The following is a 21,415-nucleotide window of genomic DNA, read 5'->3' on the forward strand; positions in this document are numbered from 1 at the left end:
CTTCCACATTGCAGGTGTATTCTTTACCAGCTGAGCCACAGGGCAAGCCCAAGAATACTGGAATGAGTAGCCTATCCCTTCTCCAGTGGATCGTCCCAACCCAGGAATTGAACTGGGGTCTCCTGCATTGCAGGTGGATTCTTTACTAACTGAACTATCAGGGAAGCCCAATGGAATTCACAAAATGATGAATCAATCCTGAAAAGGCATTATAGGATGAAGGAAAATGATCATGGTCTAAAAAGAAGGAAGTGCCCCCTTTCCTCCAACCCAAATCATTGGATACTAAGTAAAAGTTGCCAATAAGCCTCTGACATCTGAGCCAGTTCATCAGAGCTTCATAAGTGATTCAGTGTGGGTAGGAGATAACCTGTAGAGGATGAGACGATACCAGAAATGGAGAAGGGGTTTACAAATAATCTGGAGCCCAAGAGCAGATGGACTGGTTCTGCTATTGATGGACCTGGAAGGGCAGCAAAAAGGATACCAGAAGACCCTGTTGCCCATGTAAGTGGAATGGCTGGCCCAATAAGAGAAAGGTAGGCATCACTCTGTCTTCCCTGGTGGCTCAGAAGTAAATAATCTGCCTGCAATTCAGGAGCTGGAGGAGACTCAGGTCTAATCTCTCGGTTGGGAAGATCCCCTGGAGGAGAGCATGGCAACCCACTCCAGTATTCTTGCCTGGAGAATCCCATGGACACAGGAGCCTGGTGGGCTACAGTCCACAGGGTCACAAAGAGTCAGACATTACTGAAGTGACTTAGCACACACCAATGCAGGCATCACTTTGTATTGAGTTCCCCAACTTCAGATAAGCCTTCAGTCAGTTCAGTCGCTCAGTCATGTCCGACTCTTTGCGACCCCATGAATTGCAGCATGCCAGGCCTCCCTGTCCATCACCAACTCCAGGAGTTCACTCAGATTCATGTCCGTCGAGTTAGTGATGCCATCCAGACATCTCATCCTGTTGTCCCCTTCTCCTCCTGCCCCCAATCCTAACAAATGTTAGGCAGAAAAATCTAACCGGTTATGAAAAGATATTATATCTCATTTAATTAAAAAGTCAACTTATTGATATACAAACCAACTGGACCAAACAGGAAAAACTGAATCAAACAGAAGCAATGCTCTAAACAAGCATCAATTTAAGAGCTCTCATGCCAACCAGGAGGACACCCAGACACAAGTTTAGCATGGGGTAAGAGTCTTTACATCTTCCGGTGAAGGCAAAGCCATTTGGTTGGCACTTCGTAGGAATATCTTTCCACCAGGTTGTCATCATAAGGTATGTGCCACGAGTCTCCAGTTGTTTGCACCACGGTGTCATAGCTGAGAATATGCTGTTGAATTAAAAAGGGAACCACACATTGAGAACAACACTAAAGGAATATCTGGCCATTTCCCTTTCTTTTCTGATGGTTTCTTAGTTTGCTTCAGAGATGTATTATTTGTCTTACGTAAACAATGGATTTTCAAAGAGGAGCTAGCTCTGTGAAGATTAATTCTGGAACTAGGAACAGTGGGGGTTGGAGGATAAAATAGGAGTTAGGATTAACAGATACACATTACTACATATAAAAGAGAAGATTTCCTTGGTGATGCAGTAGATCAAGAATCTGCTTGCCAGGACAGGGGACATGGGTTTGATCCCTCATCTGGGAAGATTCCACATGCCAAGGAACAACTAAGCCCATGCACAACAACTGCTGAGCCGTGCTCTAGGGCCCTTGAGCTGCAACTACCGAAGCCTGCACGCTCTAGGGCCCAAGAGCCAAACTAATGAGCCCCTGTGCCCCAACTAGTGAAGCCTGTGCACCTAGAGTCTGTGCTCCACAACAAGAGTAGCCCCCACTCTCCACAATTAAGGAAAAAACCTGTGTGCAGCAATGAGGACCCAGTGTAGCCAAAAATAAAGAAAGAAGAAGAAGAAAAAAGACATCCTCACTTAAAAAAAATAGGTAAACAACAAGAACCTACTGTATAGCACAGAGAAAGATGATCAGTATAATAAGCTATAATGGAAAAGAATGTGAAAAAGAATATATATATACATACACATATACAAACACTCCCCCCCACCACATATATATATCTACCATTGTATTACTGCTGCATACTTTAAGTTGACATATTATAAATTAACTATACTTCAATTTAAAAAAAGATGAACCCTATTGTTAGGAGTTCCTTTTTGGGGAGGTTTCATATTTAAGGTTAAGGATCTCTGTAAGAAAAAAAAAAGTATATTCCTTTTTTGTCTTTAATGATTTTGTATGCAACAGAGAAAACTTTCAAATATACAAAAATAAAGAAACAGCACAATGAACTCATATATACCCATTACCTGGCCTCAAAAATCATCAAAATTCATGGCTAATCTTACTTCATCATTCATCCAAAACCCCTCAGATTATTTTGAAATAAATCTCAGATATTATATCACTTTTTCTATAATTCAGTATGTATCTCTGAAAGAACTGATTTTGTAAATATAAAAGGAATATTATTATTATACTTAAGAATTAACAACTCCTTAACATCATCAAATTTCTACTGTTTACATTTTTCCAATTATTATATGTGTGCAATTATATTTTACAGTTTGTCTGAATAGGAATTGAAATAAGGTTGTTACATTGTGACTGGCTAAACTCTCAAGTCTCTTACAATCTAGAGCTTCTCTTTACAACTCTATTTTTCTTGCAGTTTTTTGTTATTGAGGAAACCAGGTCCCATACTGTATCCCGCAGTTGATTTTGCTGATTGCATTTGTGGTATCATTTGATACCATATTTCCTACAAATGCTGTTTTTGTCTGTTTGTTGAGCCCTGGACTGTATTTACCATTGGCTAGTGTATTGGTGACTGCAGCCATGAAATTAAAAGATGCTTACTCCTAGGAAGAAAAGTTATGAGCAACCTAGATAGACTATTCAAAAGCAGAGACATTACTTTGCCGACTAAGGTCCGTCTAGTCAAGGCTATGGTTTTTCCAGTAGTCATGTATGGATGTGAGAGTTGGACTGTGAAGAAAGCTGAGCGCTGAAGAATTGATGCTTTTGAACTGTGGTGTTGGAGAAGACTCTTGAGAGTCCCTTGGACTGCAAGGAGATCCAACCAGTCCATTCTGAAGGAGATCAGCCCTGGGATTTCTTTGGAAGGAATGATGCTAAAGCTGAAGCTCCAGTACTTTGGCACCTCATGCGAAGAGTTGACTCATTGGAAAAGACTCTGATGCTGGGAGGGATTGGGGGCAGGAGGAGAAGGGGACGACAGAGGATGAGATGGCTGGATGGCATCACCGACTTGATGGACGGGAGTCTGAGTAAACTCCGGGAGATGGTGATGGACAGGGAGGCCTGGCGTGCTGCGATTCATGGGGTCGCAAAGTCAGACACGACTGAGCGACTGAACTGAACTGAACTGAGTGTATTTTTCTATAGTAAATTGCCTTTAGATTTTCTCTCTGCTTTTACATGAGACATCCTTGTACTTACATGTATTTCAACTAGAATCAAAAAAGAACTCAATTGAGACTGTGCCATAAAAGTGGATTAAACAGGAAAAAAGAGTTATTCAGCAGAAACAGAAGTATGATGAGTCATAAGACATACAGAATTTTGAACTATGGCAAATAAATAGGAAAATAAAAAACACATATAGGGATTTGTAACTGATAACATAACCGAAGTCATAACTGATGACACTTCAGGGGTTTTCAATACATCAGTTAACGTGGGGTTGGCCTAGGAAAACATTGCTCTGGCAGATTAGGATCTGGCTAATTCCAAATACCAAACTGCTGCTGCTGCTGCTAAGTCGCTTCAATAGTGTCCGACTCTGTGCGACCCCATAGACAGCAGCCCACCAGGCTCCCCTGTCCCTGGGATTCTCCAGGCAAGAACACTGGAATGGGTTGCCATTTCCTTCTCCAATGCATGAAAGTGAAAAGTGAAAGTGAAATCGCTCAGTCGTGTCTGACTCTTCGTGACCCCATGGACTGCAGCCTACCAGGCTCCATGGGATTTTCCAGGCAAGAGTACTGGAGTGGGGGTCCACTGCCTTCTCGGAAATACCAAACTAAAGCTAAGAAAAACAAAACATCGGGAACTAGTTGCACCATTCTTTGACTGTCACATTCTTACTATATAGTTGGCTCTGCTGATGTTATGGAGAGGATGGATAACATACCTGAAAGGTTATTTTTGTCCCTGGATGCTTACTAACAATTGCCAGCTGATGTCCCTGTTGCCACTTAAAGAACAGGCGCTGGGTCTTGGCATCGGGCAGACAGGCCTTGTGGTCTCGCATCAGGTCTTTTGTGATAAACTTGCAGTGGTTTCCCGAGTGCAGTGTGGCATACAGAAGGAACGGATCATCCTCAGAGCTGAGCCGGACATAAGAATGGACACAATCAAACACATGTCCAAAGAGGCAGAGAACAGCATTCTTCACCATGCTAATTACTTCTTTCTCTACTTTCCTCAGAAGTATTCTTTGCTCTTAACTGATATGATTAGTCAAGGATCCTTATGAACCCCCTGCAAGTCTTTAGCTGGGAGACAACATGATCGAGAACACGGACAGCTACAGGGAAAGGAATGCTAATGCTTAGGGTTCTTAGCAGTTCAACTGGACTCTACCACTAGAACGGAGAATTCTAACGGTAATTCTCCCTTCATACTTAAAAGCTGGTTCTCTGTGTCGCCATGGAGTTTTCCTCATCTGCCTCATCCACTTCAGAGCACATCTTTCCCCTACCCCTTTCTTCACTTGAATTCAAGAAACATTCATAATACTAACAGGGCAGGAGGTCACTTTCTTGCAAAAGTAAGGGGCTAACCTCAAAGCTGAAACTGGTATCTCCAAGTAGCTTCTGGGTAGCCATCCTGATCAGCACCCAAAGGTACCTCCAGAGAAGAGCCAGGAGCTCAAAGTCTCCAATGAGCCCTCAACATCAGTAGTGAGTGCTTGAATACATGTGCTGTAAAAACAGCAGTAGTTACCTTGACTCAGGAGATTCAGATGGCAACATGTGATTAAGCCATATACCTTGATCCAAATGACCCAAAGTGGATCCTTTACAAGATGCCTTATACAGTTCCTCGACCAGAGATTGAACCTGGGCCACAGCAGTGAGACTGCTGTCCTAACCACTATACTGCCAGAGAATTCTTCCATTTGACCTTTTTAAGAACAAACAGTTTGGACAATATTGAAAAATCTTGAAGTTATCACATTCAACCCAACAAAACCTAGACTCAGGACTGAGGTTAGCTCATAATCCATGCTAAGTTGTAAATCCCTAGTATAAGGTATCCTGTAAAGGGATACCTTATACTAAAGTATTTTAATTTCAAGTGAAATGATAAAATAACTGGAATCTGTCTTTAAAATAATCTTCAGGAAAAAGAAAAAAATGTGGGGGTTATATGGAACAACATTAACAAATGACAGTAGTTACGGGAGCTGAGTGATAGTCATGGGGGCATTCACTGTACTATTCTCCCAGTTTAGGTTTGAACACGCTTCTTTGGCACATTAGTGACAAACAGAGTTAATGTTAAAAATTTAAATACTCAAATCCAAAGCCATAGAAGGTGGCTGAATCAATCTTTACCACTGGGTTTGGAATTTCAGCATATACAATATATACAGGCTCCAAACCAAGCATGAGACCAATTTCCAACAGGCTTCTTGGTTATAACACTACTGTTACTTAGTTCTTCCACCTATGAAAAATAATGATGATGGTGACAGCAACAAATATAGATGCTTTCCATGTACTTGGTGCTGTGCCAAGAGTTTCGCATGTATTATTTGCAAGTATTTTCTCACTGAATCCTCATGAGGGTTACCTATGAAGAAAAGAAGACACAGAGAAGGGAAACACTTCCCAGACAGGAAGTGATAGGGCCATGATCTGAACCAGGGTAGATTGATTCTCAAGCCTGCGATCCTCAGGTTTAGCCAATGCTGCCTAATGTGACTGAATGAAGGGCATTACTACTATCTTATAGTCTTGGAAAGATGAAAGTACCCACTCCATGAATAAATAAAAGAACTTAGCTATAGAAAAATGAGATTTGGTTTGGGATCGGAAGGAGGGGTTAGCTTCCAGCTTTATGCATTGAGTGACATTTGACATTTTTTTTTTTTGGCTGCAGTGTTTGGCCTGTGGGATCCTTAGTTCCTTGACCAGGGATTGAACCTGGGCTACAGCAGTGAGATTGCCGTCCTAACCACTGTACTGCCAGAGAATTCCTCCATTTGATCTTTTTTAAGAATGAACGGTTTGGATAATACTGACAAATCTTGAAGTTATCACATTCAACCCGACAAAACCTAGACTCAGGACTGAGGTTTGCTCATGATCCATGCTAAGTTGTAAATAAACCTTTGTCAGCATAAACAGTATGAGAACCTAAATGCGTGCTAACAGTTAATACACGGTGTTGTAGATCTGTGCTCCTCCTGACTAGCTACTTTCTGCATACTGTATGGACACTGTGTATTTCCTTGCTGATCATGTTTTCCATCTTCCTTTGGTTTCCTGGGAAGCTGTAGCTCATAGCAACATTCCCTTTATATTTAGAATAAAATCCAGAGCCCACGAGGTCCTGTAATGCAGTCCCTGCCTTCTCTGTGACCTCAGAACTGACCATCCACACTGGCCTGCCAGCTCCCCTCATTCCTGACTGACAGCCCTCTTTTCCCCCCTCCCCATCTGCGGGGGGTCTTAGTTGTAGCACGTGAACTCTTAGTTGCAGCATGCAGGATCTAGTTCCCTGACAAGGGATCAAACTTGGCCTCCCTGCACTGCGGAGTCTTAGCCACTAGACCACTGGGAAGGCCCTCTTTTGTTGTTGTTCAGGGCCTTTTGAAAACTTGCTGTTCCTTCTGCCTGGTAGTTTCTTCCCACTACGTCTCCTCGTTTCTCAAACGACTCACTTGTTCTCTTCAGATCTGCGCCCTCCCCAAGGCCTTTCCTGATGATCTCTCCATTCACCCGCCTCGATATTGGACCTAGTCCTCTTCCAGCTCCCTACTCCCTTCACAGCTTTGATCATTGCCTGTTTATCTGTTTACCTGTCTACTGTTACATTCCAAGACAACAGGGACTTGGTTTTGTTCACTGGTGTTTCTCCGAGAACACAGATGGTGCTCGTATTTGCTAAATATTTGTTAAATGATCTGTTCAGGAATTTATGGCATGCATTCTGTGTACTAATCTCATTTGGGTTTTAACTTATTTCTCCTTTTTGGCTTCCCTGGTGGCTCAGATGGTAAAGCATCTGCCTGCAATGCAGGAGACCCGGGTTCAATTCCTGGGTCGGGAAGATCCCCTGGAGAAGGAAATGGCAACCCACTCCAGCACTCTTGCCTGGAAAATTCCATGGACAGAGGAGCCTGATAGGCTACAGTCCATGGGGTTGCAAAGAGTTAGACACGACTGAGCGACTTCACTTTCACTTTCACTTTATTTCTCCTTTAAACTGATTTCTCATCTATTTAAGTTTATCCTGCTATAAAAACTATATTTTTATAAATCTTTTTTTTTTTTGGAATGAAGCTGAGTATACTCACACACACATGCACTTTAAAAATAGAAAAACAGATAACAAGCAGATGACTGGAGCCTAGTGTAATTCACTTAATAACTTCAATACCTACATGTTGTCAGCAAAAAAAAAGCTGGCTTGCTTTTGCATCTTTTCCATCTCAACTCTTCTCCACCGGGAATTCTGCGTTAACATATGCTTCCGGCCCAGGACCAGCACTTGAAGATTCTGCTTGGCGAGGTGAGAGACCACATTCAAGAGCTGAAAAACACAAAGTCAGTCCCCAAGAAAGTCAGGGAAGAATCTCAAGTAAGGGGAGTGATTCTCCTAGATGGTAATCTCAATGGGTCCAACAGTCTTTTTTGGTAAGAGGTGAGAAAACATTCCTAAACAGTCTTTTCTGGTAAGAGGTAATTGCCCATCTTTGTAAATAAGCCAGAGGAAAATGCTGCCATGTTACAAATGATTATCTAACACCTGCCCACTGGCCAGGCTACATGGGATACCTGGGGAGGTTTCTAAGCATAGACAAGATGAGCTATTTTAAAAATGTGTTCCATAGGGCCCACTGAGAGAGAAGCAGGGGAGCTAAGAAGGATGGGGTTTGGTTCCTATACACTCCCAACCCTGTTTCAATCCAAACAGCTCAGTTTTTGTCATTTATATATTGGTATTCTGCATAGATTTTTATTTAAATAAAGGATGGCTCAGATGGTAAAGAAACTGCCTACAATGCAGGAGACCTCAGTTCAATCCCTGGGTCAGGAAGATCCCCTGGAGAAGGGAATGGCAACAGTTAGGAGCCTAGCAGGCTATAGTCCTTGGGGTTACAAAGAGTCAGACAGGACTGAGAGACTAACGCTTTTATTAAAAGGTTGTAAATGGCTGGAATAGATATTTCTTTTTTTTTTTTTTACTTAGTTTTTTAACTTTTAACTTTGTATTGGGATATAGCTGATTAACAATGTTGTGATAGTTTCAGGAGAACAATGAAGGGATTCAGCCATATGTATACATGAAGATACTGAATTTTCAGTCAACTTTTCCACATCATGATTCTGCTAAGACTGCTACTTTTCAATGAAATCCCTCTTTCCTCCAAAAGGTCTGTCATCATCATCAGTGAATTTACCCCATATTCTTTCCACTTCCCACATGTCTTGTGTGCACATGGATTCCTCTTAAAAGTTTGAAGTGGGATTTTTAGTAAATCCTACACTTTGGTGAGCTTATTTACATTCAATCTTTCATAAGTAAAAGTCTATAGACTACCTGCATGTACAACCTATTAAACTAAGCTATAAATGAATATTACTAAGTATAATATGTAAAAGCTAATAAAATATTTTAACTTAAGTTATATAACAGTGTATCAGAAATATAAAAGTTCTATAATTTATAAAAACTCCAGGGCCTATGAAAATCACAAGTTGAAAGTCATTGAAGAAATCCTTAATTTTCTTGGGTCTTGGTTAGAAAGGCATTTATTTTAGCCCAGCTTTCCCTAACTCATAAATTTATTCCCATGTAGACTTTCAGAATATTAGTTAAAATTCTTCACTCAATAATTTTTCATTCATGTATTTGGTCAGTTGTCAAATACTGCTTGAGTACCTGTTAGTCTAATACACATGGATTCTCTCAGTTAGTCTAATAATGAATTAGCAAGAGCTGAACTTTTAAGTATTGTTTAATGCTTTGGATTTATATGTATTTTTGGCCCATTCTACCCATTCTACTCCATTACTAATCTTATTATTTTAGGAAACAGTAGTTAGTTATATGATCTCTAATTCTTAGTTCTAGAATGAATGGACGGAATGAACACAAGTTGGCCACTGAATGTGAGCAGAGAAGTGTACCAATACCACTGTGAGGACTCTGACCCAAAGCTTTACAACCAGAAAAAGTTATGAGTAATGGCGTCTCTGTTCACTCAACAGTTATTTCCCAGAACTCTCCATGTATAAGGCACATAGTAGGTATCATGGCTTACGAAGTTTTGAAAGATATGCCCCCGACTTCAGTGAGGGAGTGCCTAATAATTTTCTTATCCAACTCTCAAGCCTGGAAAGATGTATATGCTGGTTCCACATATACTGAATGGTTAATAGACAGTTTCTGATTAGCTGAAGAAAATGCCTACCTCTATTTTAAAATAGAAAATGCCTACCTCTATTACTGAAAACTTGAAAAATATAGGCAAGAAGAAAAGTGAAAGAGCAAATCACTTATAACCTCACTACCCAAATATCTAACTCTATTTGCCAGTCTATTTATCCTAAGCATTTTTATATAATCTTATAAGGTACTATTTTAAAAGCTGGGTTGGTAATCAAACGTCTTCACTATGGAAGTTTAGTTCAGGGATTCAAACACCTCAAAACATTGAGAGTGAATCTCTTTCAAAATGCACTTATAAATTTCCTTTCTTAAAGCTATCCTGAGATTACAGATTATTTTCAATGAGCCCAGATACAAAATGGCAACTGAATTCATTAAAAGGAATGACAACTGCTTTCTAAAAATTCCTGTATGAATTCCCATAAAGTTACTCTCAATACCAAAAAAAAAAAAATCAAACAAAACCAATTTTTGATACTGATTCCATATACATGAGAAGACATGGCTTAAAGAAAAACACAATTGCATCTTCACATCTGTGTGTGTGTGTGCTTAGTCACTCATATCTATACCTCGGTTTAAATAAATAGCCTTGAATTTACTAATATTAAGTTAAAGACAGGGGCCCAAAGAAGAACAGAAAGGGCTTAGGTTAGCTTGAACAACTCTGGGGCACCATCGTGTGGCCGAAAGGTCTCTGCTAGCAGCAGCTCTCTGGTAATAATGCAAACAAGGGAGAATAAAGACACAGGAAAGAGAGATGAGTGTACGGGATGGAATAGAGGCATTTGCCTGAAACTCTATAACAATCTAGCTATGAGCCTACTTCCTGTGAGGTAAATTCCAAGACTGGATCCAATGGGCTGGCCCAGAGTCATAGATATACTTAGAATAGTAAAGAAAAAGAAAAGTGACCTTAATTCTATGTTAGATCAAAAATAAAACTGGGAGAAATTTCCACTTCTGGGAAGACAGAGTGGATGTACTTTGCCCTATTTCTTCCACTATGTACAACTAAAACCCTCAGATGTTTTATATATAAAACAAATGCAAGACTTTGTAGAGATAAAAAGGCAGACTGGCTAGGGACCTTGGGATTTCCTTTTCGCCTCAAATATCCTATACTTGGAGATCAAGAAGCCAGCAACCTGGAAATGCCATGGATACAGACAAAAAAAGACCAACAAAGGCCGGTTCTCTCTAGCCAAAGGACTAGAAAAGATGCAGTCTAGCAAGAGAGAAAACCTGTTAAAGTGACAACACCAGCAGACTGATGTTACATGTGTGTGCGTGTGTGTGTACATATGTGATGCTTTCAGCAACCATTAAAAATGCTATACAAACATATATATTCAAAAACACTATGATTTTTTTTTAAAAAAAGCCAACTATAGACACATAAAAATGGAATTCTAAGAAAAGTTCAAGCAACCCACAGGAAGGCAGGAAAAATAAAACAGAAATAAGAAATAACGGTGATAGAAAAAAAAAAAATGGCAGACATTAACACCTAACATATTAATAACAACATAAAATATAAAGGATTTTAATACATCAATGAAAAGACAGGGCACAATTCAGAATTTTATTCATTTTTAAGGCTGAATAATATTCCATTGTATCTATATACAACATTTTATCTATTCATGTCCATGGATATTTGGGTTGTTTCTAAAACTTTCCTTCCTGGACTTATCCTATAATGAGGAATATTGATCATAGCTATCTTGCTTGGGAAGCTAGCATAGGACTTCTATAATGTCTGAAGATGTCAGATCCTAAAGGTTTTAGAGTTCTGAAGATCTACAGTCCATAAAACCCAGGAAGTTCCAGAGACTGCAGAGGGGGAGGTAAAAAGTTAAAAGACTAGGGAAAGGAAGTTACACTTGCTATTTAGGGTTACTCAGAATAGCTCTTGCTCTCATGACCCTCTCCCACCTCTCAGGCAGCTTTTCTACTTCCTGAGCATCCCTGCCCACTTATTTCCAACACATGTGGCTCGGCCAATTGTATTTTTACCTTAAGCTCAGGAACTACTTTTCAGGTTTACATCAAAAGTCAGTCATGTATGAGTAATGTCACTTATGAATTAAAAAAAAAACAAAACCTTATCTATTCCTACTAGAGACAAACCAAATTAGAACAGAAGCCAAGCCAAATATTAAGCTGCAATCTGTGTTTACTCTTCTGGTTGTTGGAGAATTATCCTTTAGACATCGTAAAGAGCAATGTGGGAGGGAGCATGGTGAGAACGGATCTCAGCTTAACCTTGAGGTGCCAAGTACCTGGAGTTCTGGAAGCAATTTGGAGTTTGAGATATTCTCCAGAATCAGCTGTACTATGTATTTTGCTCTGCTGTGTCGTTCAGACTCCAGACCCCTTGGGCAGGTCCAGAACTGTCCTCACCATCTCTGGATTCTCCAAGTTGAGAACTTCCCAGAGTGGATCTCAGCTTCTCTTGTCAGAACTGCCCTGAGCTCAAGGAAACTCTTCCACAGCTCTCTCATTTAAACCGAATCCCTGTTCAGAGTCTCAAGGGGAGAACTGCCTCCTCTATGATATCGACCATTCGGTACACATGGATATTTGTCACACACTTCTTGATCCTTCCTATGAAGGCCTAGTTTGGTCTTGGATGAACCTTGAAGATAAGTCAGACACAAAAGGACAAATATTATATGATTTCATTTATATGAGTTACCTAGAGGAGTCAAATTCAGAGACAGAAAACAGAATGGTGTTTGCCAGGGTCCAGAAGAGAGGTGAATAAGGAGATACTGTTTAACGGTACAGAGTTTCAGGTGATGTTCTGGTGATGGGGATGGTTGCCCAACAATGTAAACTGCTTAATGCCACTGAATGGTACACTTGAAAATGGTTAAAATGATACATTGTATGTTATGTACATTTTACTACAATAAAAGTTTTATTACCAAAAATTTTAAATATAAACAAAAGTAAGCAGAATAGCATAATGTGCCCATCACCCAGCTTCAATAATTATCAGCTCATGGCCAATCCAATTTCATCTATATTTCTACCAACTTCTGCTTTGGATTATTCTGAAACAAATCCTAGACATCACATCAACTGTGAATATGTCAATGTATTTGTAAGTATAAGGACTCTTAAAAAATAAGCATAACACCATTATCCATCTAAAAATATTAACAATTCCTTTATATCAAATATACAATCAGCATTTATATTTCTCTAGGTTATATTGCTTTTTAGTTTTAAAAAAAATCAAGATTTAAAAAACTCCATACACTGTGACAGTCTGACTACCATTAAAGAAATGTGGCTGCTATTCTGACGAAGTTCCCACATTTAGACTTTGCCAACAGCATCCTTGTGGTATCATGTAACATATTCTCTAGTCTTCCTTGTTTCCTATAAATTGGCAGCTGGATCTAGAGACTTGATCAGATTCAAGGGTTTCCGGGTATGTATGAGTGTGCACGTGCATGTGTATATTTAAAATTGTGCCCCTGATAAAGTGAAAAGGGTAGTTTATTCATTAAAAATGAATGACAACCTTCTCTGTCAGTCATTAGGCAGAGGGTACTGGGGATGTGAATACCAATATGAAGACACATTATTCCCAGCTCCGGGAGTTTGCCGTCAAATGACTGTAATGTGATGTAAAAAGTGCTAAGACAGAGGTTAAAGGACGGGCATCTAAATCAGACTGGGGGTGGGGATGGTGGTCAGGGAAGTCACCACTAAGGAAGCGATGACTGAGCTGAGTTTTCAGATGAATTATTCAGGCAAGGAACGGGAGTTTCCAAGGACAAGAAGCAGCATGTAGTTTTTTTTTTTTTTTTTTTTTCTTTTTTTAAAGCAGCAGCATGTTGGTTGAAGGTGAGGGCTCTTTATTAAAGCACTGAATTCAGGGAACTGCAAGCTATCAAGTGTGGGAGGATGACACAGGGAGTCCCAGAAAGAAGGCTGGGAATGACTACAGGGGTCAGACCATGAAGGTCCTTGTAAACCGTGAGAAGGAATCTTACCAGCTGAGAGCAGTGGAGAACAACAAAGCATTTAAATAGGAGCATGACATGACTACCAGTTTAAAGAGATCAACCCTGTGGATTGCAAGGAGGCTGGACTAGAATAGGGCGATCAAGTAAGGGAGCTTCTGCAGTATTTCAGGTAACAGACGATGAGGGTGGAACTGAGATGCTGGTGGTAAGGATGGAGAGAAGAGAGCCTTCTGGAGTAAAGCAGAACTGAGCAGACTTAGTCACTGACTGAATGTGGGAAACAAGGAGAGAAACAAACCAGAGAAGAGTTGGACAACTGGATAGATGATGGTAGCAAGCCAGGGTCTGTGAGAGGAGGAGCTCATGATATGTACCAGGGGGTAAATAAGCCAGTGGGCAGCCAGTCAGGAGACCCTATCCAGGAGAGGGCTTTGGGATGAAATAACAGATTTGAAGTCATCAGGAAACACACATTGGCAGGAGCCATCAGCAAGTGGAAGAGGTCTCCAGTTCAGTTCAGTCACTCAGTCGTGTCTGACTCTGCGACCCCATGAACCTCAGCATGCCAGGCCTCCCTGTCCATCACCAACTCTCGGAGTTTACCCAAACTCATGTCCATTGAGTCAGTGATGCCATCCAACCATCTCATTCTCTGTTGTCCCCTTCTCCTCCTGCCCTCAATCTTTCCTAGCATAAGGATCTTTTCAAATGAGTCTGCTCTTCACATCAGGTGGCCAAAGTATTGGAGTTTCAGCTTCAACATCAGTCCTTCCAATGAACACCCAGGACTGATCTCCTTCAGAATGGACTGGTTGGATCTCCTTGCAGTCCAAATGACTCTCAAGAGTCTTCTCCAACACCACAGTTCAAAAGCATCAATTCTTCGGTGCTCTGCTTTCTTTATAGTCCAACTCTCACATCCATACATGACTACTGGAAAAACCATAGCCTTGACTAGATGGCCCTTTGTCAACAAAGTAACGTCTCTGCTTTTTAATATGCTGTCTAGGTTGGTCAAAACTTTCCTTCCAAGGAACAAGTGTCTTTTAATTTCATGGCTGCAATCACCATCTGCAGTGATTTTGGAGCCCCAAAAAATAAAGTCAGCCACTGTTTCCCCATCTATTTGCCATGAAGTGATGGGACCGGATGCCATGATCTTCGTTTTCTGAATGTTGAGCTTTAAGCCAACTTTTTCACTCTTCTCTTTCACTTTCACCAAGAGGTTCTTTAGTTCTTCTTCATTTTCTGCCATAAGGGTGGTGTCATCTGCATATCTGAGATTATTGATATTTCTCCCAACAATCTTGATTCCAGCCTGTGCTTCTTCCAGCCCAGGGTTTCTCATGATGTACTCTGCATATAAGTTAAATAAGCAGGGTGACAATATACAGCCTTGATGTACTCCTTTAACAAACCCAAAAGGAGCAGAGGAAGAAAACTGAGGAATCCTATTCTTTAAAAGATACAGAGCTATAAGAAAAGCCATTAATGGAAGCTGAGGAATGGCTTGAGAGATAGAAAGAAAACCAGGAGACAGTGATGTCTCAGAAAGACTATAAGGAGCACTTCAAGAAGGAAGGAAAGACTAAGTAACAGCACTATAGAAACACCAAAATGTGGCCTGCACCCTGGAGGAGACATCCTGATGATGCCATGGTGGCAGGAGGGAGATTTCACTTGCCTTCCTTAACTCTCTTCAGCTAGTTAGAGCCCAGCACTCTTGGACACTGTACCCAGGGTCATTCCCTGACAGCTTCTAATGCTGTTATTAGATGTGTGAAATGAATGTCAGTTGCTCTTCAAGCACCAAAGGAAGTTTGAAGATAGTTTTCTTTAACGGATCTGATGTAGAAGGGGAGCTTGATAAAGTAGAAATTATTCTCCCTGGAATTGTCAGATGCTGTTATAGGTGCAAACTGCAACCAGGCAAGGGTGTTTGAGAAGCAAGGCCTCATGTATTTGATGAGTCTAAGCTTTTGGAGGCTTCACTTTTCTCAGATAAAACCATGAAAGTGTTCACACCAAGGAGGCTGTGAACTGATTTCATCTTTGACCTGCCCTTCTACACACACACACGCACACACACACACACACACACACACACACACACACCCCTGCAGTTCAGCACCTGAGCTGAGAAAGGAAATCAAATTAATTTTAAACAGAATGTTGACATTAAATAAACTATTTTTAGTTATAGGTGGAAAAACTTAAAATTCCATTAAAAAAAAGAAGAGAAACTTTTAAAACAATCACAAAAGCCTGCATACTGTTCCAACATGAAAAGATATCGATTTCTCATAACAGTTACACACTGGTTGTCTGGAACACTAAAGCCAGGAAACACATCCACTTTTTATGCTATTGCTTCACTAAAGACAACCTCATGGTAATGTGGTACTTGATCTAGGATGGAAGGTGGGGGGTTTCCTATTTGAGTCTGGGTGGGTTTCAGGATATGACGAGATTAAGTCAAAGACAGACAAGAGAAAGCAAGAAAGGAAAAGAAAGGCCCTGGATCCTTTAAAACCACCTCAGGGCACAATGACTGATGAACTCTATGGAAGGCAGTGTTCTCAGATTCAGAAGACCAGTTACAAGCACAGTGTTTATAACTGATGCACAGTGCTCTCCACCAAGTTTACAGCAGAAGAAACACAGGAAGTTATACTACAACCCTGGAGTTTTCTACTTGTTTATGTTCCTACAATCTGCAGGTAAGCTAATATTCAGTTTCAATCCCTTCTTTGTCTTTGCTCCTACCACTTTTCTCCTGAACTATGTTTTTGGAAGAGAATCCCTGTTTTAGAAATAGTCCTTGAGTGACTGCTATAGTCAGCATTTTTCTGTGCAGCTCTGGAAATGCCAACTAGGAGGAGAGTGCAGGCAACGCACCACCGTTGTGGCTCAAGGCTTCTCATCATGTTTTCATCTGCCAGCTACCCACTGGTACTGTTTCAGCCTCAGTTCTATATTTGAGAATTATTGCTGCCTGCTAGACAGAATGGAAGGGAGTAATATCACTTTCTATTTAAAGAATGTTAATAATACTTCCTTTTAAATTAAAAAACTAATAATTTTATATATTTATTTATTTGGCTGTGCTGGGCCTTTGTTGTTGCAAGGGCTTTTCTCTAGTTGCAGCAAGTGGGGGCTACCCTCTAGTTGTGGTGTGGGGACTTCTCTCTGCGGTGCCTTCTCGTGTTGCGAAGCATGGGCTCTAGGCACGTGGGTTTCAGTAGGCGCAGCTCTGAGGTGCTAGAGCACGGGCTCTGCTGTTGTGTTGTATGGGCTTAGTTGCTCCAAGGCCTGTGGGATCTTCCGGGATCAGGGATTGAACCTGTGTCTCCTGCATTGGCAGGAAGATTCTTTACCACTGAGCCGCTAGGGGAGCCTAGTGATACTTCTTTGCTGGACTTGTTTAAGTGTTGTATACCATGTAAGATCCAGATTAACATTTGTTGAGGATGAGAGTATTGCAAGAAGGTAAGAAAAGGAAGTGTTTTAGAGGAGCAACAGAAGCTGGGGCAAGGAGGGAGACAGAAGCTTTCATTGGGTGGTATTCAAAGAGTGGAAACCTCGTAAGCCTGATGGCGTAGTTTCAGAGAGGAGAGACTGACGCTGAGCTGGAGTCCTGCTCTCACCTCTGGGACCATGTGCTTTAAGTACAGCTTTAAAACTCTGATTATTGACCAAATATATAAAGCTCTTTGAATCTGTTGGGAGAAATTACATACACAAAATACTACTACTTTATTATGATGTCATAAATGATCCCACTGGTTTACATGAGACTCACCATGTCCTGTATCCTGCTTTCGTCAGTCATTGGTATTTTAGGGAGATTTCAGTGATCTCATGTTGTCTTTAGTCAATGAAACAATTCTACCGAGGAAGAGAAATGCCCTTCCTGCCTTGGGAACATCCTGCCAAGTGTGGGATGTGTTTCCTGCCTGCCATGTCTTCTCTGATGCCATTAGCACCCACACAGTTATCCAGCCTTTTAGAAAATGATTAAATTATTGGTCTGGATGGATTTCCCCACTCAGCCGAGAGTCAGAGCTGTCTAGAAGATAGAAGATTTGGCTCCTGACTCATAGTGTGACTTGTCTGCAAACATTTACACGCATTCTTTGGTCTTTCTAGTTTTTCTGTAAAATATCTGTCTTTCCTTTATCATTGTGAGGCAGGAAAGCATAGTATTTTGAAGACTGAACACTAGTTTCAAGACAATTAAATTAACTTATTCTGATACATATTAATTTCCACTTTTTTTTTTTTTACTGCTCTGCATGGCTTGTGGAATCTTAGTTCCTCAATCAGGGATTGAACCCAGGCCCCTGGCATTGGAAGCTCAGAGTCCTAACCATTGAACCACCAGGGAATTAATTTCCACTTTTACAAGTTGATCAAAAACTTCTCCCAGGGTTCTAGATCCAGTCCATGTACAGGGAACAATTTGCTCATTCTGGGAAAGACTTTCAGGCTCATAAGCCACCATTTAATGACTAAAAGAGAGAATATGGTGAGCAGGGCTCTGGAGGATTGAAAACTTCTGTTTTCTCTCCATGGCTGCACAGCTTTACACAGCTTTTGTCTTGGCAGAGAGTTACAGACAACTGTACACTATGGCTGTGCTTAGTCGCTCAGTCATGTCCGACTTTTTGTGACCCTGTGAACTGTACACCGCCTGGCTCCTCTGTCCATGGGGATTCTCCAGGCAAGGATACTGGAGTGTGTTGCCATGCCCTCCTCCAGGGGATCTTCCTAATGCAGGGATCGAACCCAGGTCTCCTGCATTGCAGGCGAATTCTTTACCATCTGAACCACCAGGGCTACTGGTTTTGTTTTCTGGAAAAACCTAGTCAGTTCAAAATATATAAAAGACCTACGTATATAAAAAGACACCTTGGACATGCCCAGTTAATGCTCCAAGCCATCTATCTACCTGTGCAGTAGAAGGGCTTATATAGTATGAATCTAACAGACATAAAAAAGACTTTTCAATTTATATCTACTATTTAATAGCATAGTAATTAAGTAATAAAATAGTAATAACAACAGTAATGAAGAGCACAAGCTTTAGCATCAGGCTGCCAGGGTTCAAATTCTACTTCTTCTAGGACACAGCTGTGTGACCTCTGATACATTTCCTCTTTGAGCCTCTGCTTCATTGTTCGTAAAACGGTGATGTCATTCTGTGATGGCTCAGAAGGTAAAGAATCTGCCTGCAATGCGAAAGACCTGGGTTCAATCGCTGGTTTGGGAAGATACCCTGGAGAAGGGAATGGCTACCTACTCCAGTATTCGTGCATGGAGAATTCCATTGACAGGGGAGCCTGGTGGGCTGCAGTCCTTGGGGTTGCACAGAATCGGACACAACTGAAGCAGCTTAGCACATGCATACAAAATGGACATACAAATTGGGTTATTGTGAGGATTAATTCAGATGCATGTAGATATAAAGCACATGGAAAAGTATTCAATAAATATTAGCTATTACTAGACAGTACAGCCTGGATTAGTAAATTTAGACCTCAGAAGCCTGGCTGTTCCAATGCCCCCTGCTCCCCAATAAATAAAAGGAAAATGGAAGGAAAGAGAATAAAGTTTAAGAAGAGAAAGAAAAGAAAGATTCTTTCGGTATTATCACAGACTTGGATGATTTTTGTGTTACTCTCTCAACATGTTAACAGTAGAACATAAACTTTCAGGATCAAGTGGCAAAAAGAACACGTGCATCTAAACTTAACCTCACTTGAAACTCCTATTAAAACTATCATACAGAGTCTTTCTAAAATGACAAACCCACAGAAACCTGAAGAATAAGAGGGGAGGCAATAGCAATAAAATCTGGAAGCTGGCAAGCAGACACATAGGTGGCAACTACCTTGCAGATCCGACAGTCAAATCTGAAGAGGGGTCAGTTAAGATCCAATCCAGCTCTCAAGACCCCAGAATTGGAAACAAAGGCGTGAGGCTAAATGGGGGTGTGAGGTTAACTAAGGAGAAGCAGGTCAACACTGCTGAAGAAGCATTGGATTCCTAAATTTGTGTGCCTTCTGCCTGCATCCAGTTTCCTTGATGGCTCAGCGTTAAAGAATATGCTTGCAATGCAGGGGATGTGGTTTCAATTCCTGGGTCAGGAAAATCCCCTGGAGAAGGAAATGGCAATTGACTCCAGTATTCTTGCCTGGGAAATCCCATAGACAGAGGAGCCTGGTGGGCTACAGCCATGGGATCACAGAGAGTAGGACACGACTGAGTGACTGAGCATGCAGGCACGCCCCCATCCATGTCACCTCTGATAGGTGGGGAGGAAGTCTGAAGATTCATTACTTGGATGTGGTAAATGAGAGGAAATCTAGACTAAAGCACCAAGCGCATGTGACAGTGTGGTCACCACAGTGAAAGCAGAGATTGCATGAATGCATGCATATTTAATACAGACTGCAGACAGACTCGGATTTTCTCCCCCTGTACTTGGCTCTCAGAACCCTGGCAGGAAGGCCTTTACCCTGCAGTCAAGAGACTGAAAACTCTCCTATGGGGAATCTGACCAGTGAAAGAGGGAAAACACCCTAAAGAGTCTGATTACTGGGAATTCCCCAACAAATGACCCACCCAGTTCACCTGGCTGGTAAAGTTAACCGCAACAAGCCCTATCTACATACATACTCAAGGGCTTCCAATGAGCTCTTGAGATCATGTTTAATCGTAAGCAGACAGTAGAGAGTTATCAGAAACCTGTGAAGAGAACTCCGAAAGGGAAGAGTCTAAAACAAAGAAAACAAACAAAAAAAATTGAAATAGCAAGGACTGTGAAGGGAGAAGGCAAACCCCCTGCAAAAACCTCTTGTAAAAATCCTATGAGGGGCTTCTCTGGTAACTCAGTGGTAAAGAATCTGCCTTCCAATGCAGGAGACCTGGGCTCAGTCCCTGATCTCAGAAGATACCACATGCATGGAGCAACTAAGCCTTATGACACAACTACTGAGCCTGCCCTCTAGGGCCTGGGAGCCACAAGTGCTGAGCCCACATGCTGCAACTACTGAAGGCTCATGTTCCTAGAATCTGTGCTCCGCCACAAGAGAAGTCACTGCAATGAGAAGCCCGTGCAGCACAACTAGAGAGTAGCCAACACAGCAAGGAAGACCCAGCACAGCCAAAAATAAATAAATTTAAAAATCCTATGAGGTAACATAGTGTATTCATGAAACAGACTTTTTTTTAAAGGAAGAGAATAAAGAAAAGCCCTTGGGAATTAAAATATGACTGCCGTCCTTAATAATAATAATAAAAGTAATACACAGAAGACCCTGAGGAAGTCTGCCATGAAAGGAGCAAAGAGACAAAGAATAAGAAATTCAGAACTAGTCTGGGAGGTCTCACATCTGAGTAACAGAGAGGAAGGAGTCATCAAAGAAACAGCCAAAGGACACTTCCCCAAACAGAAAGATGTCAATTTCTAGAATGAAACAGTCCACTGCATATCCAACTTCATAGATGGCAAACAGACCATACCAAGTTGTTCTACTGTAAAATTTCAGAATACCAGAGAAAAAAAATTTTCTAAAGCTTCGGGAGAAGGAAAAAAAAGAAAAGCAGATCATACAAAAAAGATAAGGAATCAGAACAAACTTCAGGGGTAATTCTGGAAACATGATAACACTGTCTTCACAATTCTGAAAGAATGTATCTTCAGGGAGCTGTCATCTAATAGTGACAATAGAGCCCTTT

At 41.1% G+C, this 21,415-nt stretch overlaps 1 protein-coding gene across 4 annotated transcripts in view; it reads right to left on the reverse strand.

Moving 5' to 3' along the window:
- Positions 1 to 1,027: 1,027 nt before the first annotated feature.
- The window catches only part of LOC120875086 (protein only RNase P catalytic subunit), a 135,352-nt gene continuing 114,964 nt past the window's right edge, over positions 1,028 to 21,415 (reverse strand). For 3 of the 4 annotated variants that reach the window (XM_040256758.1, XM_040256757.1, XM_040256759.1), the window contains 3 exons: positions 7,675 to 7,823; positions 4,192 to 4,387; positions 1,028 to 1,340 (listed from right to left, as the gene is read on the reverse strand). In XM_040256758.1, the coding sequence (XP_040112692.1) occupies positions 1,209 to 1,340; positions 4,192 to 4,387; positions 7,675 to 7,823 (477 nt within the window). In that variant the 3' untranslated portion in view covers positions 1,028 to 1,208. The remainder of the gene's footprint in view (positions 1,341 to 4,191; positions 4,388 to 7,674; positions 7,824 to 21,415) is intronic. The other variant, XM_040256760.1, reaches the window with a different exon arrangement.

Source organism: Oryx dammah, unplaced genomic scaffold (genome assembly GCF_014754425.2).
Source record: "Oryx dammah isolate SB20612 unplaced genomic scaffold, SCBI_Odam_1.1 HiC_scaffold_16, whole genome shotgun sequence".
NCBI classification, from domain to species: Eukaryota; Metazoa; Chordata; class Mammalia; order Artiodactyla; family Bovidae; genus Oryx; species Oryx dammah.